Raw genomic sequence first — 26,994 nt, 5'->3', positions numbered from 1 at the left:
TGTTGATTTAAAAAAAAGCTTTCGACTCAATTTGGCATGAGGGCCTGCTATACAAATTGATGGAAAGTGGTGTTGGGGGATATACATATGACATTATAAAATCCATGTACACAAACAAGTGTGTGGTTAAAATTGGCAAAAAAGACACACATTTCTTTCCACAGGCCGGGGGGTGAGACAGGGATGCAGCTTAAGCCCCACCCTCTTCAACATATACATTAACGAATTGGTGAGGGCACTAGAGCAGTCTACAGCACCCGGCCTCACCCTACTAGAATCTGAAGTCAAATGTCTACTGTTTGCTGATGATCTGGTTCTTCTGTCCTCAACCAAGGAGGGCCTACAGCAGCACCTAGATCTTCTGCACAGATTCTTTCAGACCAGGGCCCTGACAGTAAATCTCAGTAAGACAAAAATAATGGTGTTCCAAAAAAGGTCCAGTTGCCTGGACCACGAATACAAATTCCATCTAGACACTGTTGCCCTAGAGTACACAAAAAACTATACATACCTCAGCCTAAACATCAGCGCCACAGGTAACTGAGAGAGAAGGGCCTTCTATGCCATCAAAAGGAACATAAAATTCAACATACCAATTAGGATCTGGCAAAAAATACTTGAATCAGTTATTTAAGGAACCCATTGCCCTTTATGGTTGTGAGGTCTGCGGTTTGGCGCCCTGCACTTTCACTGGCTGTTGTCATATTGATCCCGTTAACGGGATTGCAGCCATAAGAAGATAACAAAGCCATCTCCTACAGAAAAATAAACCTGGAGAAGAGCCCCCTAAGAAAGCTGGTCCTGGGGCTCTGTTCATAAACACAAACAGACCCCACAGAGCCCCAGGACAGCAACACAATTAGACCCAACCAAATCATGAAAAAACAAAAAGAGGATTACTTGACACATTGGAAAGAACTTACCAAAAAACAGAACAAACTGGAATTCTATTTGGCCCTAAACAGAGAGTACACAGTGGCAGAATACCTGACCACTGTAACTGACCCAAAATGAAGCAAATCTTTGACTATGTACAGACTCAGTGAGCATAGCCTTGCTATTGAGAAAGGCTGCCGAAGACAGACCTGGCTCTCAAGAGAAGACAGGCTATGTGCACACTGACCACAAAATGAGGTGGAAACTGAGCTACCCTTCCTAACCTCCTGCCAAATGACCATATCAGAGACACAGATTTCCACAGACCCACAAGTCCTATTTTGATTAACTCCCAAATCTATTGGGTGAAATACCAGTGTGCCATCACAGCAGCAAGATGTGTGACCTGTTGCAACAAGAAAAGGGCAACCAGTGAAGAACAAACACCACTGTAAATACAACCTATATTTATGTTTATTTATTTTCCCTTTTATACTTTAACTATCATTATAACACTGTATATATACATAATATATAATATAATATTATTTTGGAACTTTTGCAAGGGTGATGTTTACTGTTAATTTTGTATTGTTTAATTAACTTTTGTTTATTATCTATCTCACTTGCTTTGGCAATGTAAACATATGTTTCCTATGCCAATAAAGCCCTTAAATTGAATTGAATTGAGAGAGGAAGTTCCTCCCTCTTCAAGATGTGACGCCTACATCAGTGAGGTAAAGACACAGTTGTCGACGCTGCTGTAGTTCTCTCTCTCTCTCTCTCTCTCTCTCTCTCTCTCTCTCTCTCTCTCTCTCTCTCTCTCTCTCTCTCTCTCTCTCTCTCTCTCTCTCTCTCTCTCTCTCTCTCTCTCTCTCTCTCTCTCTCTCTCTCTCTCTCTCTCTCTCTCTCTCTCTCTCTCTCTCTCTCTCTCACTCTCTCTCCCTCTCTCTCTCGCTCTCTCTCTCCGCTGAGCGCATTGACCGACCTCGTCCACGCGTCAGAGAGCTGTCTAAATAGTCACACAGCGAGAAAGAAAGAAAGTAACTTGTGGAGACAAAGGAGAGAGGAACTATGAAGCACTGAGATCGCAACGATTCCCTCCCCCCCTCCCAAACATCTGGACTTGAGTTTTTGGATAGACTTGTAGGATGCTTTTGTTTTTTTACATTTAGTTATGATTGTTGGCACCACAAAAGATTTGTTGTGCAGAACTTGAAGTGTGGCAAGAAAGTTTCCATGAGAACAGATTAAAGTACAATATTGTTTTAAAGGTAATCGCTAAGGATTATAATTTATAAAAACGTGGAAAGCCAATAGAAGCTGTCCGGTTGTGAAGCTCTTAATCGAGTATTTTTTGGGTAACTCGCACATACAGAGGAATGTTGCTCCGGCTCGAAAATGTGATCCAGCTCCTTACGCTGGCGTGCGGACTGTTCTTTGGAGTTGTATCAACGGAAAACGAAGTAAAAGCAGAGGTAAGTAATTTTGGCGATATGCAGACACTTAGAAACACCATTAAAACAAACTATTTAACTAGAAGATACTTTTTAAGATACTTTGGTTAAGGTTTATAGGAGAAGGGGTGTGAGTATATCAACTACAGTGTGTTATAGGCCTAGTGTCGTCTATTGTTTCTGTGCTAGTCCGCATAATTGACTCTATGTTCTTCTTTGTTTTTCATTATGGTTGACCTCTTCTCAATTGAGGGTAATAAAAAATGAAAAGGTGGCAGCGGTAGCCTCGAGGTTAGAGAAAGCCGGCCAGCAACCGGGGGGTTATTTGAATCCCAGTGCTGAAAGGGGGATGTAGCGCGGATTGAGCTGGTAACCAGGGGGTTGCTGGCATCAATATTAGGTGACACCTACCGCTGATGTTGCCTTGAGCAATTGTTCCCTTGAGCAATGAAATTAACCCCCTGTGTGTGTGTGTGTGTGTGTGTGTGTGTGTGTGTGTGTGTGTGTGTGTGTGTGTGTGTGTGTGTGTGTGTGTGTGTGTGTGTGTGTGTCGGGAGACACATTTCCATCTCACGTGGACTAATAAAGTATATCTTAGCAGTAGCATCAAAGGGTGAGAGGCCATGTGTCCAATTCAGTAGAAAAAGAGATGGAAAATGCCATGACACATTTTGTGGATTAAAAGAGGAGGGGTGAGGAGGGTTGGGGGAGTATGGAGTTGTGAAAGCTCAAGTCAACTGCTTTATACTAAGGAACTGGGGCTTGTGTGTGTGTGTGTGTGTGTGTGTGTGTGTGTGTGTGTGTGTGTGTGTGTGTGTGTGTGTGTGTGTGTGTGTGTGTGTGTGTGTGTGTGTGTGTGTGTGTGTGTGTGTGCGTGCGTGCGTGCGTGCGTGCGTGCGTGCGTGCGTGCGTGCGTGCGTGCGTGCGTGCGTGCGTTAGGGTAATGGATTTGAATCTGTACTGAGTGGTGGTAGAGACAGGAGACTGGAGAGGAAGCTGTTCTCTGTTTTAGCAGGTACTGTCTGGAGCAACAGGCCCCATACCCTTTGTAACTGATGTGACACTACTAACATAAACACTACATTTTGTCCCTCTATATTGTGTCATAGTGTACCTTCAAAATGATTAGGTCCCTGTCATGATGTCTCTAGCCTGGGGTAATTCTAGATCTGTCCTCCTCGGGCATTCCAGAACGCTCTATCCATCCCAGAGTACTTTAGCATATAACCCAACCCATCAAGAATAACCATTGTTAGCCATGACTGCAATAGCCAATGTCCAAGTCAACGGTATCCAATGGTGCTCATGCATTGCTCCAGTCTTTCTCAATGCAGGCCTGGTCTACATATAGAGCTCGTTCTTATTAAGATAGACAGGATGCTTGGAGGAACTCAGGTTCTGACTCAGTAACCACAAACAGCTGCAGTCTTAGTCAGCCAGACATGATGGATGTCCGAAATGGCACCCTATTCTAAAGTGCACTACTTTTAGGGAATCAGGCACCACTGAGTCAGCCAGACATGGTCAATCATTGCACTGTCAGTCAGAAATGCCTGAGAGACACAGTACCACATCTATGATCTATAGCATTGTGATAATAGTGTAACAACTGCACACACAGCACTGAGACAGTAATAAAGGGAACACAGTGTAACAATAAGACTGCTAATGTTGGTGCCGGGTCCATGACAGATCTAGGATCAGTTAACCCATCCCAAATCCTACCCATAATGTCTCCTGAAGGCCCATCATATTTGCCCATGCTCCTATGGGAGTAGGCAGAAGATGCCCCTTACCACACGATCAGATTCCCCAAATCCCAAAGAATGCCATAAGGAATATATTGAAAGATCTGAACCTGGAACAGCAGTTAGGGGAAACTTCTACCTACTCCGCTCATATGCTCCCATAGCAGGCATGATGAAAGATGGGATTATCACTAATTACCAGTTTCACTATTACATCACCTGTATGTAACGGTAACCTATGATTAACTCAATGATGTCTGTTGTGTGGGAGAGATGAAGAACGGGAAATGAATGGATGACTTTCATAGAATGACAGAGAGTGACGAATAGGAATAGGTAATAGATCAGGTTGAAAGCACAGGCGGGATGTTAATTTTATGCAGAGTGCGACTTATACTGTGACATTCATTTTTTTCATGGGACTTCATGTGTTTTAATAATAGTGAAAACATGTCATTTAACGGTACAAATATGTGTTACCTTTTAATTTAGCATGAACCCAACCAGTCATGATGTTGTCATCTTATTTTGCCAAACAAATCACTTCAAAAAGTAGGCGACCTGCTCAGGTTCGTGCTCTGTGCACTCGCGTCGTTTGATGAATAAAACACCAAAAAGTGTAATGCCATTCAGCGATTGCCATTGGGTCTGCACTCTTGCAGCCTAAATGAATTGATGTGTCTTGCTGACAAAAGGACCATTATGTAGAAAGAAAAGTTTGGACACCTGAAAAGGGGCTGAGATACGACTGTCCCGGTATGACAAGTGCAGCCACATGGGGAATTTTATTTTAATCACACAGAGGTGGGAGTGTTCGTTTAATTTGGAATAAGCTTTTATTTTAATACTTACCACTGTAGCAGTACAAATTGCATATTAAACAAATTAGTTTGCCTTTGTTGCATTTAGGGGGACTCATGTCTCATTCAGGGGGTCTGAGACCCCCCTGGGCCCCCTGTAATTTGCATTCTGATTTTATGACTACAAGATAACGATTAACGGTATAAAAACAAAGACAACTAAGTAGGAGTGACATTTTCAGACATTCCTTTCATGGATTTTAGTCTGGATTCACTGCCGCCTGATCCAACTTGATAGGCCATGGAGGCTAAGCCTACAATTTAACTTGAAGCTGTGATGAGTGAGGAGACTGGATGAGCAAATATTCACAGCCATAGGGCTATCTTAAGATCAGACAAAATGTAGGCACAATGGAACAAAATATAGGCCCAATGGAACAAAATATAGGCCCAACTTAACTTTGTGAATCATTTTGTCTTTATGCACATACTATAAATCCAATAGAGGTTTCCTTTATTTAGTTATATTTGTGTTTATTCACAAAAAAAGACCCTGTCTCACTTTTATTAAATTGCTGGTTGGACTTTTTTTTTGCCAAAGGAAGTGGAAAGGAATGCAAACGAGATGATCCGTTCCACAGATCTTCACAACATATCTGTCTGAATCTGAAAGTCCTTGAAGTTCTCTTCAAACACGATAACAGCAGACATCTGGAGGCAAGGTGACTAGCGTGTCTTAGGATCACAGGGAGGGAGGAGGTCATGAGGGGACAAATCCCATATGGGTTGGGCCCATGGAAATATAAATACTAGAACGGAAATATATTCTCAGAGCTCAGCAATTAGACAGTGTGTGTACATTCAATATGTCTACCGCCGGTTCACCCATCACAGAACATACACGTGAATGGTAATGTCTGTTCTAGTCATTCTATTTCTATGTTTGGGCTCTCCCACTGGGTCCTGAGGAGTCTTGGTTGTTTTTGTACGGTTGCAGCACGCTGTTGGACACCTTTGGTGAAGTGCTGGTGCATGCTGCTCATACAAGTGCTCGCTGTCACTTAAAAATGTTCAGGGAGGACAATATTCAGTTCATCTGATCTGCCACATGGGAAACAAACCAACAGGATGAATGTCTATGGAGAGATGGTGTGTTTATCCATTCCACTCAAGTACTATCGCTGCAGTTTCCATCCTAGAACCCAGGGCCGGATTAATGCAGGGGCTTATCGGGGCTGAAGCCCCTGGGGTCATGCCCGTGGGGGGCCCTAGAGGAAGCAACAACAACAACAATCTATAATAATCCTATTTTTAAAATGTTTATAATAATAATAAAGGAAATATATGTAGTATATATTTTGTATTTTTTTTACTGCGACCGCCAACCACAGGAGGACTCCTCACAGGAGGAGCCTGCTCTCAATGAGTGTAGACAGCCTGCTGCTACCTGCTGCCGCTCTGCTAATTGTCAGATGGGGGAGGAAAGCACTTTGTGACATCTGCATGTGTAAAAAGGGCTTTATAAATACATTTGATTTGATTTAAGGGGCCTGGGTAAATGGTTAAATAGGGGGGCCTGCTTTGATTGGGTAACAGATTAATAAAAAATAAACTGCATAATAAATAAATGTGACTGGTCAATTATGTGAGTCCGGGGCTGGGCCCAAGCCCGTAGGGGGCCCAAGAGGCAAAAGAAAAATAGATAAATATATTACGTCATTTTTTTGTTATTATATTTTTTATCCAAACACAGGAGCCCACTCTCAATGTTCAAAATACAACCGAGAACATAATTTAGCCACAGAGGATGAATAGTTAAAAAAATAACTGTGGATTAAGTTTATATCACAAGCACATACAGGTATCTGCCAAAATAAAGGACACACTAACATAAAGCATCTTAAAAGGGTGTTGTTGGGCCACCACAAGCTGCCAGAACAGCTTCAATGCGCCTTGGCATAGATTCTACAAGTGGACCTAAACCATGCCAGGTAAATGGACCCCACACCAAAACATATATACTGTATCCCCCTTTACTCAAGTGTTTCCTTTATTTTGGCAATTACCGGTATGCCTACAGTCGGGAAGGCAGCAGTTTGGGCAGCATGCCCACCAAATATACAGCTTGTTGCATTGTGGCCATAGAAATATAATCCATAGAAGGTTTTTGTAACCTCTTACCCTGGTAATTTGACTGTTAAACTCATGGGTACACTAGCAATGGATGCCAGTCCTGACTTTAATGGGAACTACCATCTATGGAATATATTTCTGTGATTGTTTGCGGCTGTTGGTTTGCCTTATGCAGATTTCAAAATATATGAGCGAAAAAAAGAAGACTAATCTATCTGTAGAACCAATAGAAGAAGAAAATGTCTCAACAACTCACAATTTGTAGCTAAGAGCAGCACTGTTTTTCTAAGTATCTCATCTTGAGATAGGCTATTGCCAAGACGAGCGCATCTGCCATTACCGTGAGTAGCCTATGGCTTCATCTTCATCATTAGGTGAGTCAGTGTGCCACTGGAAATCCTATTTAGTAGCCTACTGTAGCCTATGATATATATACTGTATATATATTTCCTCCTAATATTGTACAATATGTGAGTCGATTCATTGGCCTGGGCTATTGTTTGTTTGAATTCAAGACCAGATTGATCTCAGTTTGTCAGTCAGACTACCCACTCATTTCGGTCATTTGTGTGGTATTAAAAAAGATTAAGCTAATGTCTTCTTGTCATCTAAATGATGTCAAATTGCATGAAATGCGTTTTTAAAAGGCAGATTTTTTTCAGACCCTACTAAAAATAAATGTCCCCATGTGTGGAAATCCTAAAAACACCTCTGCCCTGCTAGAACCGCTCATTATTTGTATAACAGTAGACATATTAGGATTTAGCCATCGTGGCCCAGTTGATTAATTACATGTATGAACATTTGAGGCTCACAAATTGAACTCATGATATGTTCAATAATAGGTATAGAACATCTTGGGTTTGGTGTGATTGTGCAGACTGGAGCCACATGCATGCTAGTCCCCAGTGTTGGCTGTACTTGCTCAGCATGCTTGAAGGGATTAGAGTAGCCAAATGTATTATCAGCTCCTTTAACATAGCATGCAGGTGTTCTGCATTGTGTTAAGCTTATATACACAGCAACAGTACTTTAGTTAGCGTTAGCATGTATCGCCTGTGTCGGTGTAAGTGGGTGAGAGATGTGGGACACCACGCTAGGAGGTCAGGCAGTCTGTGTGTCTCAGACTCCAAACTCGCTTATGACCAAACTCTGGTCTCTGTTTTTTTTTCTTCCGTTGGCACCGTCCGAGGGGAACAACTGACTCAGTCTCTACTCTGTCTCCCTCAACTTTAGATTCAGCTTTAGTGCTTCTGTCCCCTGTCCGTGTCTTTTCTCCCCTCTTCTTTGTCATTCCGTACGTCAATCCCTTTCAACATTTCCTTTGACATTTCTGCCTTTCCTTTTTAGTCACTCTTCCACTCTCAGCCTGAGGGATTAAAAATGAGGGACAGGAAAAATATACCACTACTTCCTCAGCCTGAGGAAAACCAGATCCACTATAGAAGACGTGTGGACTGAGAGGGCTGAAGGCTGCTTCTGTTTTAGCAGATTGCTTGAAACCCAAATATCTGCACTATATCCAATACCTTCACACTTGGCAGAGTTGCTAGATGTATTATGGTAGAGGTTGGTATGGAGCTTATATAAACAAATGAATACAGGGGTTTTCAAACTGGGATACTGCAGGGGGTCCGTGATCATTTTTTTATGTGAGAAATATGTATTTTTATGAAAATCGCTGGCTACAACAGAATACTGTTGTGGATACAATGTTTATGTCTCTGTGTCCAGTATGAAGGAAGTTAGAGGTAGTATCATGAGCCAATGCTAACTACCTCACTAGTCTAGAAGAACAGTTAGAATGCTGGCTGTTCCTGTTCATCCAACTCTGGGGAAGTCGATAAATGGCTTAATTGGCAAAATCTCAAACTATCCCTTTAATATAGAGGAAATTACAGTCATTGGAGCTAATTACAGTTTTTTTCTGGATAGAAAATTCTTAGGCGGGCCATCTGGTAATGTTTGGGATGGAAAAACAGTTTCAGTGTACATTTAAAATGACCAAATCCAGATAGGAAGCTTGCAGAATCGATATTGAACTATATACATTTTTAAATAACAAGTATTCTCCCAGTCATTCAGGCCACATGCCCATTTAGATTTAGTTATAATGTTTGAGCAGAGGAACACAGCATCAACCATGGCAAAATGCATGGAATTGCAGGAAATTGGCTTTAAATCTGCAAAATATTCTCTCCGCCACCAAGATACAATACCTTTACCTTTCTATCTTATAGGCTATACTTATATATATTACAGTTTATACTAATATATGTAGTTTATCCTCTTCCAAAGAACTGGGGAGGTGAAAAAATATGATGACTTTTACTTGCCATTATCATTCACCTGATGATAAGACAAGATATTCGTTTTTTTGCTAACATTTGATGGGGGTCTCTGGGGCGCCAGTTTGCGTGAGCGGAGATCCCAGGGCAAGAAAAGTTTGAGAACCGCTGCATTAGTACACAACTAAGTGAATACCATGCATGTTTATAAACCCAACTGTGTGTAAACCCAACTGAACCATCTCTCCTTCAACACAAACTTTCAATTGAACATGTTGTTGCAGTCACAGTGTTATCGATCTGTTATTATTTCTCTGACTATTATCAAACAGTAATGCCTAGGTACTAGTATGTTATCAGGCCACTTTATCCTCAGGGTGTCTTAGCACTCTCTCATGACTGTCTGACCAATAGTTGCACCTGATCTCACTGTCATTTCATGTGATGTTATAGGACATTATTAGTCATTATCTGCTGTTCCTGGAACTTCCTGCTGGTTTAAGTTCATGGCCGACTTTGTTACTAATATTGGACCAAGTCTATCTGCCAGATACAGTGCCTTCGGAAAGTATTCAGAACCCTTGACTTTTTCCACATTTTGTTACGTTACAGCTCAGGTGCATCCTGTTTCCATTGATCATCCCTGAGATGTTTCTACAACTTGATTGGAGTCCACCTGTGGTCAATTCAATTGATTAGACATGATTTGGAAAGGCACACACCTGTCTATAAAATGTCCCACAGTTGACAGTGCATGTCAGAGTAAAAACCAAGCCATGAGGTTGAAGGAATTGTCCGTAGACCTCCGAGACAGGATTGTGTTGAGGCACAGATCTGGGGAAGGTTACCAAAAAAAATTGGCATTATTGAAGGTCCCCAAGAACACAGTGGCCTCCAATATTCTTAAATGGAAGAAGTTTTGAACCTCCAAGATTCTTTCTAGATCTGGCCGCCCGGCCAAATTGAGCAGTCAGGGGAGAATGGCCTTGGTCAGGGAGGTGACCAAGAACCCAATGGCCACTCTGACAGAGCTCTAGAGTTCCACTGTGGAGATGGGAGAACCCTCCAGAAGGACAACCATCTCTGCAGCACTCCACCAATCAAGCCTTATGGTACAGTGGCACCATCCCTATGGTGAAGAATGGTGGTGGCAGCATCATACTGTGGGGATGTTTTTCAGTGGCGGGGACTGGGAGACTAGTCAGGATCAAGGGAAAGATGAACGGAGCAAAGTGCAGAGAGATCATTGATGAAAACCTGCTCCAGAGCGCTCAGGACCTCAGACTGGGGGCGAAAGTTCACCGTCCAACAGGACAACGACCCTAAGCACACAGCCAAGACAACGCAGGAGTGGCTTCGGGACAAGTCTCTGTGTGTCCTTGAGTGGCCCAGCCATAGCCCGGACCTGAACCCGATCGAATATCTCTGGAGAGACCTGAAAATAGCTGTGCAGCAACTCTCCCCATCCAACCTGACAGAGCTTGAGAGGATCTGCAGAGAAGAATGGGAGAAACTCCCCAAATACAGGTGTGCCAAGCTTTTAGCGTCATACCCAATAAGACTCGAGGCTGTAATCGCTGCCAAATGTGCTTCAACAAAGTACTGAGTAAAAGGTCTGAATACTTATGTAAATGTCATATGTCTGTTTTAATTTTTTTTTATACATTTGCAAAAATGTATAAAAACCTGCTTTTGCTTTGTCGTTATGGGGTGTTGTGTGTAGACTGATGAGGGGGGAAACGATTTAATCCATTTTAGAATAAGGCTGTAACGTTTAAAAAAAAGTGGGATAAGTCAAGGGGTCTGAATACTTTTCAAATGCACTGTATGTGATCATTCTACTCATGGTTCTATTTATCTGATATACACACGTCACACAGCCTGTCTCTGTTGAAATGCATTTCCTTACCACACATTCATCACTGCAAAAATGCCTAACTTATATGGGCTTGCGTCTGTTTACAAAAAACGCATTCACATGGACCCTAGACTATGACCACACACACATGGGTTTGTATTTACCCCCAAGGCCAACAATTAAGCGACGTAGAATTCCTACTAAATAGATCCGTTGACTGTGAGCGCTTGCTGGGAGTTCCACAGAAGAGGTGCGTGGGGCGAGAGAGAGAAAGGGAGTGAGAGGGAGAGAGATATATAGACTGAGAGAGAGGGAGAGAAGGAGAGAGAGAGCAGTCTTCTCTGTGTGGGGGAAACTTTTCACCCTGACGGAGCTGAGAGGGTTTTCACAGAGCCAGACGCGTCACCACAGTGGAGCCACAGCACACACTAGGAGCAGTCAGAGAGAGACAAGGAGTGAGAGATGGAGAGAGAGAGAAAGAGAGAGAGTGCAAAGAGGGGGGAAGGAGTTTGTGGGAGAAGGCGGAAAGAGAAATACAGACATGGAGAGAGGTTGGGGTTTGGGTGGTGAAGAAATGTGAGGCAGGTTAAGAAAGATGGAGGAAAACTAGAAGGGTTATGATACTGTGCGTACACACCATATCACAAATGTCATTGCTGGAAGAAGGGGCAGGCATTGACATGATTAGAGTGGGAGAGTTTACCTCACTGTGCAGCCCACAACTGAACCTGGGTCTTTGTCCCTCTCTCTGCCTGCCTTCTGCTGTGGTTGTGTGTGGTCATATCTCTGGCCAGGTACAAGCCAGACGTTTCCTCACCGTTTCTCACTTACAGTCCTCTCTTTTACTCCCTCATTTCAATTGCTCTTGATATTAAAAAAGACCTCTTCACTAAAACGACATGAGATAGAGTAAGAAAGAGGAAGCATGACTATATTCACCAAACTAACTATAAAATGACTACTATTGCGTAGACAGTCAGGGTTGGGGGTTTTCTGGGTTGACAGAAGAATTCTCTGTAATTTCACTGTTTGAATTTGTGGTAAAGATTGTGACACTCACTGGCTGACTGTCTGTGCAGCATACACATACACGCAGACACGCACACACACACACCACAGGAGGTTGGTGGCACCATAATTGGGGAGGACGTGCTTGTGGTAATGGTTGGAGCGGAATCGGTGGAATGGTATCAAATACATCAAACACATGGTTTCCACATGGTTTACATGGTTTCAACATGGTTTCCACATGGTTTACACATGGTTTCCACATGGTTTACATGGTTTCCACATGGTTTCCACATGGTTTCAACATGGTTTACATGGTTTCCACATGGTTTCCACATGGTTTCAACATGGTTTACATGGTTTCCACATGGTTTCCACATGGTTTCAACATGGTTTACATGGTTTCAACATGGTTTCCACATGGTTTACATGGTTTCCACATGGTTTCAACATGGTTTCAACATGGTTTCAACATGGTTTCCACATGGTTTACATGGTTTCCACATGGTTTCAACATGGTTTCCACATGGTTTACATGGTTTCCACATGGTTTCCACATGGTTTACATGGTTTCCACATGGTTTCCACATGGTTTCCATGGTTTCAACATGGTTTCCACATGGTTTCAACATGGTTTACATGGTTTCCACATGGTTTCCACATGGTTTACATGGTTTCCACATGGTTTCCACATGGTTTCAACATGGTTTACATGGTTTCCACATGGTTTCCACATGGTTTCAACATGGTTTCAACATGGTTTCCACATGGTTTACATGGTTTCAACATGGTTTCCACATGGTTTCAACATGGTTTCCACATGGTTTACATGGTTTCCACATGGTTTCCACATGGTTTCAACATGGTTTACATGGTTTCCACATGGTTTCAACATGGTTTCAACATGGTTTCCACATGGTTTACATGGTTTCCACATGGTTTCAACATGGTTTCAACATGGTTTCAACATGGTTTCCACATGGTTTACATGGTTTCCACATGGTTTCAACATGGTTTCAACATGGTTTCCACATGGTTTACATGGTTTCCACATGGTTTCAACATGGTTTCCACATGGTTTACATGGTTTCCACATGGTTTCAACATGGTTTCCACATGGTTTACATGGTTTCCACATGGTTTCCACATGGTTTCAACATGGTTTCCACATGGTTTACATGGTTTACATGGTTTCAACATGGTTTCCACATGGTTTCAACATGGTTTACATGGTTTCCATGTGTTTGATGCCATTCCATTTGCTCCGTTCCAGACATTATTTTTGAGCCATCCTCACCTCAACAGTCTCCTGTACTCATATTGTCTCTCACCCCAGCCACTTGTCTCGTATTTACTCATCTTGTCTCTGATCCACCCACCCACACATCCTTGTCTATGTTTTATAACATCACATAGGACTCATCTCCATCAGGTTTATGTTTGAGGATCAGTCTCTCGCTCTGTCTCCTCTCTCTCTCTTTCTCTCTCGCTCTCTCTCTCTCCTCTCTGTCTCCCCTCTCTCCACTCTCTCTCTCTCCTCTCTGTCTCCTCTCTCTCTCCTCTCTGTCTCCTCTCTCTCCCCTCTCTCTCTCTGTCTCTCTCATCTCTCACCTCTCTGTCTCCTTTCTCTCTCTCTCCTCTCTCCTCTCTGTCTCCTCTCTCTCTCCTCTCTGTCTCTCTCTCCTCTCTCTCTCCTCTCTGTCTCCCCTCTCTCTGTCTCTCTCTCTCCTCTCTCTCTCCTCTCTCTCTCCTCTCTGTCTCCTCTCTCTCCTCTCTGTCTCCTCTCTCTCTCTCTCCTCTCTGTGTCTCCTCTCTGTCTCCCCTCTCTCTCTCTCTCTTTCTCCTCTCTCTCTCTCTCTCTCCTCTCTGTCTCCTCTCTCTCTCTCTCTCCTCCCTCTCTCCTCTCTGTCTCCTCTCTCTCTCCTCTCTGTCTCCCCTCTCTCTCTCTGTCTCCCCTCTCTCTCCCTCTCTCCTCTCTCTCTCTATCTCTCTCTTTCTCCTCTCTCTCTCTCTCTCCTCTCTGTCTCCTCTCTCTCTCTCCGTCTCCTCTCTCTCCTCTCTGTCTCCCCTCTCTCTCCCTCTCTCCTCTCTCTCTCTATCTCTCTCTCTCTCTTCTCTCTCTCCTCTCTCTCTCATAGAGAGACTGTTGCGCTATGCACTGATCAAGGTTGTCTGATGTAATGCTGTTGTTGTTCCCCCATGGCTAAAGATCATATCCCAGCTGTTTTGGAGAACTAGGAGCAGAAACATGAGCAGCTCTGCATGACCACTCTTGTGTTTGAGAGCGAGACAGAGGTGACATTTTAGAACTTACAACTTATTCTGGTGAAATGTTTCTGAAACACCAGTCTGTTTTTCATTCTGGTTAAATATGATCTCACCTGGTGAAAGGCAGTTCTCCTACCACACAGAGGAAGCATAGATATTATTTCTTAGATGCCACTCCTCTCTTCCTCTGCATGTCGGGTCTGGCAGTGAACCCCCTGGTTCTGACTGAGAGGATAGAAGAAGTTCTAGTCATCCACGTCGGAAATGACATCGCTGTTTATTATGGTTCTCCTGTGTTTTATTTGGCTCTATTCTCATCTCTCCTTACATCCCCACAACAAAGTCTCAGTTCCCTTTCATTCTGCCCAGCGTATCAAGCAGAGGAGACTGTGAGGATGGGATTGTTTTTATGGTATAAATAGAATATTAGTAACTCTTGCAAAAAGAAGAGGTTGGTTGTGTGTGTGTGTGTGTGTGTGTGTGTGTGTGTGTGTGTGTGTTCAGTCTCAGTCTGTTTGCTGTTGTAAGGAAGGCAGTGTGTGTTCCTGGGGAGAAGGCAGTTTTGGTTCAAAGTCAGCTTGGCATTGCTTTATGCAAACTCTGGATACTGAGCTCCCATCCACCCACACACATACGTATACAGTCTTTCTCTCCCTCTCTCTTTCCCTGTCAATCTCTCTGGCACACACACACATTCAGACTAGCACTGTGAGCAGGCCAACAGGCACACCCACACACACATTTCGGCACAGAATAATCAAAACAGACACATATTCTTTTCAACAACATCCTGCCTCTTTCAGTATGACTGTCTGGATAATCATTGACTATCACCATGAATGGGTTGGTTTCTGTGTTGTTTCTGGCTGATGGATATGGTGGGAAACTTCACAGAGAGGGGAGAGAGAGAGGGAGAGGGAGAGAGAGAGGGAGAGGGAGAGAGAGGGAGAGTGTGTGTGTGTGTGTGTGTGTGTGTGTGTGTGTGTGTGTGTGTGTGTGTGTGTGTGTGTGTGTGTGTGTGTGTGTGTGTGTGTGTGTGTGTGTGTGTGTGTGTGTGTTTAGCCAATACTGTCAAAGACATGCCATATAACCACATACGAGTGTCGTTTTCAATCTTTGTCTCCAAATACATTGTATTCACCAGTGTCTAACCCTCCTTGTGCCCCTCTCTCTACCCCCCAGGTGTGGCTGCAGCAGTATGGCTACCTGCCCCCAGGTGATGTCCGAGCCCAGGCTATCCGTTCTCCCAAGTCCATCACCACAGCCATCACAGCCATGCAGAGGTTCTACGGCCTCGCCGTCACCGGCTCTATCGACTTCAACACCCTACAGTGAGTACCAATGACACTAAATGGAGGGCTAAGCAGAGCAATGACTGCTGCTGACCTGAGATACATAACCACTGTGTGAATTGCACTGCTAATACAGTGCATGCATTTTATTTACATGTTATTTTTTTACCTTAATTCAAGTCAGTTAAGAACAAATTCTTATTTACAATGATGGCCTACCCCGGCCAAACCTGGACGACGCTGGGCCAATTGTGCGCCGCCCTATGGGAGCAACCTCACTCATAAAGCCCCATAGTATTTGATGTTTTTAGGGCACAAAAGAATCAAAGAGTCTCAGGACAACTCAGAAATGAAATAGTTCATGGCACAGTGAGTGTGATTGACAGGTGTGTCTTGCCGTTGCCAGGGCGATGAAGCGGCCGCGTTGTGGCGTCCCGGACAAGTTTGGCTCGGAGCTGAAGAGCAACCTGAGGAGGAAGAGATACGCCGTACAGGGGCTGAAGTGGGACAAACAAGAGGTCACATTCAGGTGAGACTACAACACTGCTTTAGTACGACAACACGCAGTCCCAGATCTGTATGTGCGCTGGCCAACTCCATTCTGCCAAACATTTGGCATGAGAATGAGTGACAGGGAGTTGGAATGATGGCACAAACAGACTGGCACTTAGGCAACGGTTGTAATGTCTGTGTAATGTTTGTTTAATTTGAATCAGACTAAGTGTAAATGAACCAAGATCTGATTCTAAAGGAATACTGATTAAAATCTAAACAGATTCATATTGAGCATCAAGGAAGAATTGCACAAAGTTCCACAAAAGAATGCAGAGGAAGAGCCAATACAACACTTTAGAAGATATTGTTATATCTTTTATCTTTAAAATGTACTAACTTCTGCTATTTCCTCCGTGTCGCTCTCCTAGCATACAGAACTACACCCCTAAGATTGGGGAACACGCTACATACGAGGCCATCCGCCGGGCGTTTAAGGTGTGGGAGGCCGCCATCCCGCTCCGCTTCCGAGAGATCCCTTACAGCCACATCCGGGACAAGGTCGACAAGTACGCTGACATCATGCTCTCCTTCTCCGAGGGTTTCCACGGCGACAGCACGCCGTTCGACGGCGAGGGCGGCTTCCTGGCTCACGCGTACTTCCCCGGGAACGGGATAGGGGGCGACACGCACTTCGACAACGCCGAACCCTGGACAACCGGCTACGTCGACCAAGGGGGTAAGAGACAGAGAAATGGAGGAGGGGGGGAAGGGGGAGGAGGAAGAAGGAAGGGAGAGGGAGATGGTCAGAAAGAGGGTTTTCACTGGGTTGTCTGTTAGCCGTAATACACTCATTCACAATTATACTGTACTGTTAGGGCGTCCTTTGTTTGGTGAATGTGCTACTTTTAGTTTCTATTCAAACAGTCTCCTCCCATCTGCTCCTTCCTCCTCTCTCAATTCAATTTCAATTCAAGGGGCTTTATTGGCATGGGAAACATATGTTGTGAAATAGATAATAAACAAAAGTGAAACAAACAGTAAAGAATTAACAAAAATGAACAGTAAACATTACACACAAAAGTTCCAAAAGAATAAAGACATTTCAAATGTCATATTATGTCTATATACAGTGTTGTAACGATGTGCAAATAGTTAAAGTACAGAAGGGAAAATAAATAAACATAAATATAGGTTGTATTTCAAATGGTGTTTGTTCTTCACTGGTTGCCCTTTTTTTGTGGCAACAGATCACAAATCTTGCTGCTGTGATTGCACACTGTGGTATTTCACCCAATAGATATGGGAGTTTATCAAAAGTGAATTTGTTTTCGAATTCTTTGTGGGTCTGGGTAATCTGAGGGAAATATGTGTGTCTCTCTATCTCTCAAATTCAAATAACTTTATTGGCATGACAAACATTGTCTAAATATTGCCAAAGCATCAATGTTACAACTTTATTGAGTTACATACATAGTAGTAATAGTAATAATAAAAGTATCTTTCCCTCTCTCTCTCTCTGTTCCTCTCTCTCCAGGTAATGATGTGTTCCTCGTTGCGGTCCATGAGTTGGGTCACGCCCTGGGTCTAGAACACGCCAACGACCCGTCTGCCATCATGGCTCCATTCTACCAGTGGATGGACACAGAGAACTTCCAGTTGCCTGATGACGATCGCCATGGCATCCAGGCAATCTATGGTAAACACCCAGTTCCGTTGGAATGCTGTAGCTATGTTCTTGGAATGTTCTAACAATGTTCCTGGATTGTTACGGCAATATTCAACTCAAACTGTCTCTTCTTTATAATGGTTCAGGAATGCTAGAAAGTTCTAATCTAGTTCAACATTACACGGCACGAAGGACGTTTCAAATCACATTCTGTTCAGAAAACATTCTGTTCACTTTGGGAATTCACTCAGTCCCCTCAGTTCTACCTCTGCTTATAGGCTTTCCTTATTTTGTCCTGACTGTGTTCCACTACAGGGTCGTCCGGAGCGCCACCCCCTCCTCCCCGCCCCACCAGACCCTCCAAGCCAGACCACCCTGGACTCGGACCAGACGTCTGCGAGGGACACTTTGACTCCATTGCCATCCTCAGGGGGGAGATGTTTGTCTTTAAGGTACGTCTTAAACACAGTGACAAACTTAGACATGAGGATACACACAGACATGAATACAATAAACCACATGACACAGAAACACACACCGATACACATTGCATTGATGTTGACATAAATATACTTAGTTACACACAGTGAGGACTGAATGACACAAACCTACCAGAACGTAGATGTGTATATGTACTATACAATGCAAACAGGATCAGTGGTTGTGGTGTGTGTACAGCTATGAAGTGTGTTAACTCTGTGTCTCTGTCTCTCTGGTGCAGGATAAAATGGTTGTGGTGTGTGTGTGTACAGCTATGAAGTGTGTTAACTCTGTGTCTCTGTCTCTCTGGTGCAGGATAAAATGGTTGTGGTGTGTGTGTGTACAGCTATGAAGTGTGTTAACTCTGTGTCTCTGGTGCAGGATAAAATGGTTGTGGTGTGTGTGTGTACAGCTATGAAGTGTGTTAACTCTGTGTCTCTGGCGCAGGATAAATGGCTGTGGCGTGTGCGGAACAACAAGGTTCTCCAGGGTTACCCCATGCCCATCGGTCACTTCTGGAAGGGACTGCCACCAAACATCAACGCCGCCTACGAGAGGAACGATGGCAAATTTGTGTTCTTCAAGGGTAGGTCTAGTTTTTAATGATTTAAGAGGACTTTTCATGAATAACAGTTCTGTCTAGTAGTTATTCATTGTTGTTGTTTTTACAGTGTGTAGATGACTTCAGATGTATGTAGTCATGGTTTTGATTCCCTCCCTCTAGGTGACAAGTACTGGGTGTTCACAGAGTCCAGTATGGAGCAGGGTTACCCCAAGACTCTGAAGGAGCTGGGTACAGGGCTGCCCAAAGACAAGCTGGATGCTGCCCTCTTCTACACCCCCACCGGACAAACATACTACTTCAGAGGGACCAAGTGAGTCTGTCTTTATGTCTGTCTGTCGGTGGGTGAGTCTGTCTTTATGTCTGTCTGTCGGTGGGTGTGTCTTTATGTCTGTCTGTCGGTGGGTGTGTCTTTATGTCTGTCTGTCGGTGGGTGTGTCTTTATGTCTGTCTGTCGGTGGGTGTGTCTTTATGTCTGTCTGTCGGTGGGTGTGTCTTTATGTCTGTCTGTCGGTGGGTGTGTCTTTATGTCTGTCTGTCGGTGGGTGAGTCTGTCTTTATGTCTGTCTGTTGGTGGGTGAGTGTCTTTATGTCTGTCTGTCGGTCTATCTGTCAGTGGGTGAGTCTGTCTTTATGTCTGTCTGTCGGTCTGTCTGTCGGTGGGTGAATCTGTCTTTATGCCTGTCTTTATGTCTGTCTCTCGGTTTGTCTCTCTCCCTCTCTTTCTTCATCCACTCTCTTCTACTCTCTGACATCTATCTACCCATACCTATCCTCTCTCTTTCCCTCATTCTTTCTCCCTTCCCTCTCCATAACTGACTTCCCCTCTCTCTCTGTCAGGTATTACCGTTTCAACGAGCAGTCCCAGACTGTGGACAGAGACTACCCCAAACCCATCAACACATGGCAGGGTGTCCCCGACAACATCAAGGCTGCCATCATGAGCGAAGAAGGATGTAAGTGTGTGTGCGGGACAGAGAGTTGCATGCCTGCATGGTTGAACGCTATCTTGTGTCAGTGTCAAATAGCATTTCTATCAACGATAAGAAGTGGCTACATTAGCATAACACCTCAACATATATATATAATATAGTAGAATATCTGAAGCTCGTAGTAAAGTCAATGTTGTATGAACTTCCCTTTTCCCCCAGCCTACACCTACTTCTATAAAGCCAACAAGTACTGGAAGTTCAACAACCAACACATGAGGGTGGAGTCGGGCTACCCCAAGTCGGTGCTCAGCGAATGGATGGGCTGTGCAGGGGAGGAGCCTAAGAAGCGGGATGGCAAGGAGGAAGTCATCATCATCGAGGTGGAGGAGGGAGAAGGCGGGGCCACGGCGGCGGCCGTGGTGATCCCTCTCCTCCTATTGGTCTGCGTGGTCCTCACTCTGGGAGCCCTGCTGTTCTTCAGGAAGTACGGGACGCCACGACGTCTCCTCTACTGCCAGAGATCTCTACTGACTAAGGTTTAGAGACGCACTGAATGAACCAATGACGCAGGGGGACTGAGAGAGATAAAGTGTCTGAACGACTTGAAAGATTGAAAGAAAGAGGGGAGAGGGAGGGACAGGGTGAGAAAACAGAGGGGGATGAAAGGAGTTGGATTGTGTGGTAAGCGATGGGTCATGTAATAAGGGGTTGGTTGGTTGGACGTTGAGGTTTAGTCCTTTGGTTGGGTTGTATATGCCACAGACAGGATAAGAAAGAGAGAGAGAGAGAGGGGAGGGAGAGAGAGAGAGAGAGAATCTGAATTAGGAAAGACGTGTATTTGTATGTTACCTATTTACATGTACAGCTCTGTGGGTTTGAAATCAGGACCAGGCCCCAACACACAGAGAGATGATGATTGTGACCAACATCCTGTGTAGTTGACACACCATCTGCAATAAATCTACTATCATGTCCCTCCCTCCATTCTATCCCTTCTCCCCTTCTTTTTCATCCTCTCCTAAATCCTCCCTCCCATCTGCTTGACGACTCCAGCTGAACCGCTGTCTGAATTAAATGTTTCACCCTGCAGTATATAATATACTTTCTTGTTTCATTTTTGATTTCGCTCTCAAATCAGGCATGATCACAAACAATCATCTCTCTCCTCCTTGTTTCCCCCAGTTTCCCCCCTGTGCTCCAGCGGCACATAGCCACCACAGGAGATTGGTGGCACCATGGAGGATGGGCTGGTGGTAATAGCTGAAGCGGAATAGGTGGAATGGTATCAAACACATGGTTTATCTGTGTACGATGCCATTCCATTTGCTCCGTTCCAGCTATTATTATGAGCCGTCTTCCCCTCCACTGATAACCACATAAGGTCTTATAGCTGTTGCAAAGGGCATGTAATAGGGTGCGCTCCCTACCCAGGGTTGAAATGAGACAGGCTCAGAAATGAAGGCCGTGTCAGGAAGAGAGGGTCCAAGATGGCTGCCGTTTATACACATTGACAATGACATTTGACCTCTGTAGTATCCACACAAAAAAAGCTTTTCCTCCCAGTTGCTGTACATGCTTTTCTGTACACCTCTGTTTAAACCATATCTCAAATTGCTCAAGCCCTCAGTACAGAGCCTGGTCTCAGTAAGCAGTCAAAGTTTGGATGGAATTAAAGTAGCCATTTTTACTCAATAAAGCCAGTTTCAATGTTACTACATAGAAAAGCGGAGTAGTTCAATCACATAGTACTCACTTCAAATGCTAATGTCTTATGGTGGTATTTGTTGGTTTTGTTACCATCATTGTAAGAAATGTTGTTGTTATTATGACTATAGTTATTATTATTGTTGTTCTCCAGGTGTAGTCCTTTGGTAAATTGTGTTTGCTGTTTTTATACATTGTCATTTTGAGTCCTGCTGGACAGAGGCTATAACGTGACAATGATTGAATCAAAATGGATCCCATTTTTCCATTAAAGTGGTGGACTTGGACAGTACAGAGGGGGTATTTTAAGATTTTGGAAAATGTTTCCTTTTTTTCGAAACACTTATTTTCCCATTGATTGGTTGGCATATAAAGACAATCAAACAAAACTATTTATAAGTAATTCTGATGGTGCATAATGTTTTTTTTTGTATTACACAAATCAAATAACAATAATAACAATGATAATGGTAATGATATTTATAATGATAATGAAATCAATAAAAAAGGGAATACATTTTGTTTTGGCCAATTTTTAAACTTTTTGTATTTCATGCGTTAAATTGAAATAAAAATATTTTCTAAAATGTGATTTTCTCCTGGCCCAACACACACACACACACACACACACACTCTGGAGAAGAGAATGGCCTTCAGACTGCTGTCTCATACACAAATAACAGCCTAACCTCAACACTCAAACAGGTCTATAGGGGCTGGATTCAATCCGTATGGTCAAATTATCGCGGAAGATTGACATTAAAATGTAGATCATTTCCCGATTGAGCAGACAGATACGCAGCGTTTACCTTGAATGCAGTCTCCGCGACTGCGGGAACACTGCCTTTAATTGTCAATCACGCTACGGATTGAATAGAGCCCTAGGAATGCTTAGCGAGCTCAGAATGAAGAGCTGGTTCTGTGTTGTTCTGTGCATTCCATCTTGTTGTTAACAAGCTATTGTTTACAGCTTACCAGGGGGCATGGATGGAGAAGAGAGGAGAACCTAGTTGAACCTGGGAGGGTGTTTTGGACATGGCTGGAGTCATGAGTCCCGGGAATGGAGAAGTGGAAAAAGTGATGGAATGATCACGTTTTTCTTAGTGCAGTGTTCCAACTGAGTTCTATTAACGACATCTGGAATTCTTAAAACATCTGAGCCTCCAGCCCCAACCCAGCGGGAGGGAGGGAGGGAGGGTATAGCTCATTTAAGAGTGAGGTGTCCAGTAAAGCTGAAATGATATGAAACATTTTCTAAAACTTATACTAAGAAACAGTCTAAACTTGTTACCACCCTCCCCCTCTCCCTTCCACTCTCTCTCACACCCCTATTCCTCCCTCTCTCACCCCTAGCATTTCCTCCTCCGCTCCCTCTCTCTCTCTCTCTCTCAGCCATATTTCCTCAACCGCTGCAAAGTAGTTATTTTGATGAGGTCTCTAACAGAAACCACTCTTTCTCCTCCTCCACCACCACTCACCAAGTATCTCTGCTCTGTTCTCTCCTCTCTTCCCATTTCCCTATCCCCTTTCTCCTCTCTTCTTTCTCCACATCCTTTAACTATTTATGTGCCCTCTTGCAGGAGATTCTTCAGAATCTAGCTCTGTTTGGATTGGAAGCCATTTAACAGACATTTCTGATCTCTATAACTTTATGAAATGTAATCATTTTTGCACCATTAAACACTTGTTCATAACTTTCTCAAGCTTCACTCGTGTCTTCTAATGTGGATCTTCTTTCAGACTTTCCATTCCCTCTCTCCCTCGTCCCACATCTGTTCCTCTCTTCTCCCACTCTTTCTCCCCTCTCCATGTCACCTGGTATTTCCATCTCATACTGTAACTCATTTCTCCCACTAGGCAGTATTACAACCATTTATCTTCTCAAAATGATTTCCATTCCAACACTCCATCTGCATCTATTAGTATCTATCCTGCTTCCTAGTCATTTTATCCCTACCTATATCTACATATTTACTTCAATTACATCATACCCCTGCACATCGACTCAGCTATATACACGGGGTACCAGTACTGAGTCAATGATAACTTAGTACTGGTACCCCGTGTATATAGCCAAGTTATCATTGACTCAGTACTGGTACCCCATGTATATAGCCAAGTTATCATTGACTCAGTACTGGTACCCCATGTATATAGCTAAGTTATCATTGACTCAGTACTGGTACCCCATGTATATAGCCAAGTTATCATTGACTCAGTACTGGTACCCCATGTATATAGCCAAGTTATCATTGACTCAGTACTGGTACCCCATGTATATAGCCAAGTTATCATTGACTCAGTACTGGTACCCCATGTATATAGCCAAGTTATCATTGACTCAGTACTGGTACCCCATGTATATAGCCAAGTTATCATTGACTCAGTACTGGTACCCCGTGTATATAGCCAAGTTATCATTGACTCAGTACTGGTACCCCGTGTATATAGCCAAGTTATCATTGACTCAGTACTGGTACCCCATGTATATAGCCAAGTTATCATTGACTCAGTACTGGTACCCCGTGTATATAGCCAAGTTATCATTGACTCAGTACTGGTACCCCGTGTATATAGCCAAGTTATCATTGACTCAGTACTGGTACCCCGTGTATATAGCCAAGTTATCATTGACTCAGTACTGGTACCCCGTGTATATAGCCAAGTTATCATTGACTCAGTACTGGTACCCCATGTATATAGCCAAGTTATCATTGACTCAGTACTGGTACCCCATGTATATAGCCAAGTTATCATTGACTCAGTACTGGTACCCCGTGTATATAGCCAAGTTATCATTGACTCAGTACTGGTACCCCATGTATATAGCCAAGTTATCATTGACTCAGTACTGGTACCCCATGTATATAGCCAAGTTATCCCTACGCATTGTGTATTTATTCCACGTGTTATTATTTCTCCATTACAACAACAAAAATCTCTCTGCATTGTTGGGAAGGGCCCATAAGTAAGCATTTCACTGTTAGTCTACACCTGCTGTTTACGAAGCATGTAAAATACAGTTTGTGATTTGATTTAACATTCACAAAGGATGGCTGGATGAACAAATAAGAGAAGAGGGAGAATGTATGGTAAACATATGATAAAGGGCTCAGAGAGGAGGAATGTTTAGTGACGGGAGAGCATCTCACACTCACATGCTCATATAGATTTGTGCTCCAGAGAAAGAGAGCAGGCAGCGATGTCAGTCTAGATGGGCGTCCTGCCCCAACAACATTCAGACCTCAGCACTCCTAACCCAGCCAGGAAGTGGTCTGGCCAGCTGCTTGCAATTCAACCTTTGGGTAACCTACATTGAGGCACACTCTAAAGTATCTCTCACACACACAAGTACGGACTAACACACGCACACATGAACACACATACACACACACCCAAAGACACAGCCATAGAAGTTTGTATGACAGAAAGAGGGAGAAGAACATTCCTTTGCAGTCTGAGTGCCAGAGTGTCTGTTTATCCCATCTGCAAAACAAAAAGTGGAAAACCACAACCTCTCCAGTATATCAAGCACAGCACTATCAACAGGACAGTTGGCCTACAAGTACAACAGCGAGAGACTGAGATTTCATGTAACTCAACATAACACAGAAGTTACACACTTGTCAGGAGGTGACACCCTAACCAGGACTTGCTGAATCAGGCCCGCCACAAACCCCAACCCACTCAGCCCACCTCTCAATCTGCACATGCCCCCTCACCCTGGCCCAGTCATATCCGTCAGGAAACCTCTGCTTCTTCTCAAGCCTGTGGGCATAGGGCCGCAGTAACTTTTTTAGCTGAATCTAAAACACTACCCCACCACATCAGGGGGATGAGAACTCTTGACCCTCTTCTCCTCCTTGCTTGTCTTTTCCTTCATCCATTCTTTCCTCTCTACCTCCGTGTGTGCTGCTGTTCACTACAGCAGACTGACCTCACCCCTCCTCCTCTCCCCCTCAGTGACTTCTGCAAAATAAGCAACATCTGGTTCTCATTTCCCAAACAACACGAGGATGGGAGGAGAGAGAGGTATGAGTGGAGGGGAAGCTGGAGAACAGGGGAAGAAGAGGAGTGAAATACAGTAAGAAGTAGAAGTGAGAATAATGGAGGAATAACGAGGAAAAGAGTTCTACTTTTTCCTCTCAAGAAGACACGTCCTGGCTGTTTCACACACACCTCTGGGTTCTTCCAAAGGACATGTTAAGTTGGATTAAATGGGTAGTAGAACAATGTGAATACGGGTGGGAAGTTCATGCCAAGCCATTGTTCCAATGCTTTACAAATCTCACTTGGGAGGGAGCGAATAAGTGAGAGAATCAGTCTGAGAGACTCTGTATTCGGCAACAAAATACACTTGAGTGTACAAAGCATTAAGGAAACCTGCTCTTTCCATAACAGACTGACCAGGTGAAGTTATGATCCCTTATTGGTGTCCCTTGTTAAATCCACTTCAATCAGTGTAGATGAAAGGGAGGAGACAGGTTAAAGGATTTTTAAGCCTTGAGACAAGGATTGTGTACAGTATGTGAGTTGTTCAGAGGGTGAATGGGCAAGACAAAACATTTAAGTGCCTTTGAACAGGGTATGATAGTAGGTGCCAGGCGCACCGGTTTGTGTCAAGAACAGCAACGCTGCTGGGTTTTTCACGTTCAGCAGTTTCCCATGTGTATCAAGAATGGTCCAACACCCAAAGGACATCCAGCCAACTTGACACAACTGTGGAAAGCATTGAAGTCAACATAGGCCAGCATCCCTGTGGAATGCTTGACACCTTTGAGTCCATGCCCCGAAGAATTGAGGCTGTTCTGATGGCAAAAAGGGGGTGTGCAACTCAATATTAGGAAGGTGTTCCTAATGTTTGGTATACTCTGTGTACATGGTTCTAACACATTACAGAACATGTCCTCTGTTATTAATGCTCATTGTTCATCCCACAGAATTTAGAATCGTTCTATTCTAATTCTATTGTTCACCCATTGACACCACAAACAGTTAACACAAAAAACAATAAAAATCTGCAACTTAGTGGCTAGCACGCCTTAATTACAGTGGTGCTCTGCTGAGATTGGCAAGAAGACCTGAGGGAGAGAGAAAGAGAGGGAAGGCAAGAGTGAGAGCGAGAGCAAGAAAAAGATAGATGAGGGAGAGAAAGAGAGATGAAAGGGAGGGAGATGGAGAGAAAAAGAGAGAGGGAGAGAAGAGAATGAGGGAGGAGAGGTAGAAAGGTTGTGTGTGAGAGAGAGAGAGAGAGAGAGACTGGGAGCTTAAGTGCCTTACCTCACTTTGTAAACACAGACTGTTGGTGAGTCAAAGTCACTCTAAATTACAGCTGACGCTACATATACAAAGTAAGCTCAAGGTTAATGAGGGCAGTCTACGGTACCCCTTTAGTACTCAAAATGACCATACGCTTGTGACAGAAAG

The 26,994-nt window shown here is 43.7% G+C and overlaps 1 protein-coding gene across 1 annotated transcript; it reads left to right on the top strand.

Moving 5' to 3' along the window:
- The first annotated feature begins 1,850 nt into the window (after positions 1–1,850).
- Positions 1,851–21,859, top strand: LOC120030301 (matrix metalloproteinase-14-like). The gene is made up of 10 exons (XM_038975643.1): positions 1,851–2,354; positions 15,619–15,767; positions 16,135–16,257; positions 16,652–16,959; positions 17,758–17,919; positions 18,205–18,341; positions 18,817–18,955; positions 19,094–19,244; positions 19,772–19,887; positions 20,083–21,859. The coding sequence occupies exons 1-10, from the start codon at positions 2,259–2,261 to the stop codon at positions 20,403–20,405; spliced, it is 1,704 nt and encodes a 567-aa protein (XP_038831571.1). The 5' UTR covers positions 1,851–2,258; the 3' UTR covers positions 20,406–21,859.
- The last annotated feature ends 5,135 nt before the right edge of the window (positions 21,860–26,994 follow it).

The sequence above is a fragment of the Salvelinus namaycush genome, chromosome 36 (assembly GCF_016432855.1).
Source record: "Salvelinus namaycush isolate Seneca chromosome 36, SaNama_1.0, whole genome shotgun sequence".
NCBI lineage: Eukaryota > Metazoa > Chordata > Actinopteri > Salmoniformes > Salmonidae > Salvelinus > Salvelinus namaycush.
The sequence above is the reverse complement of the archived record's forward strand: the minus strand, read 5'-3'. Positions and strand labels throughout refer to the sequence as shown.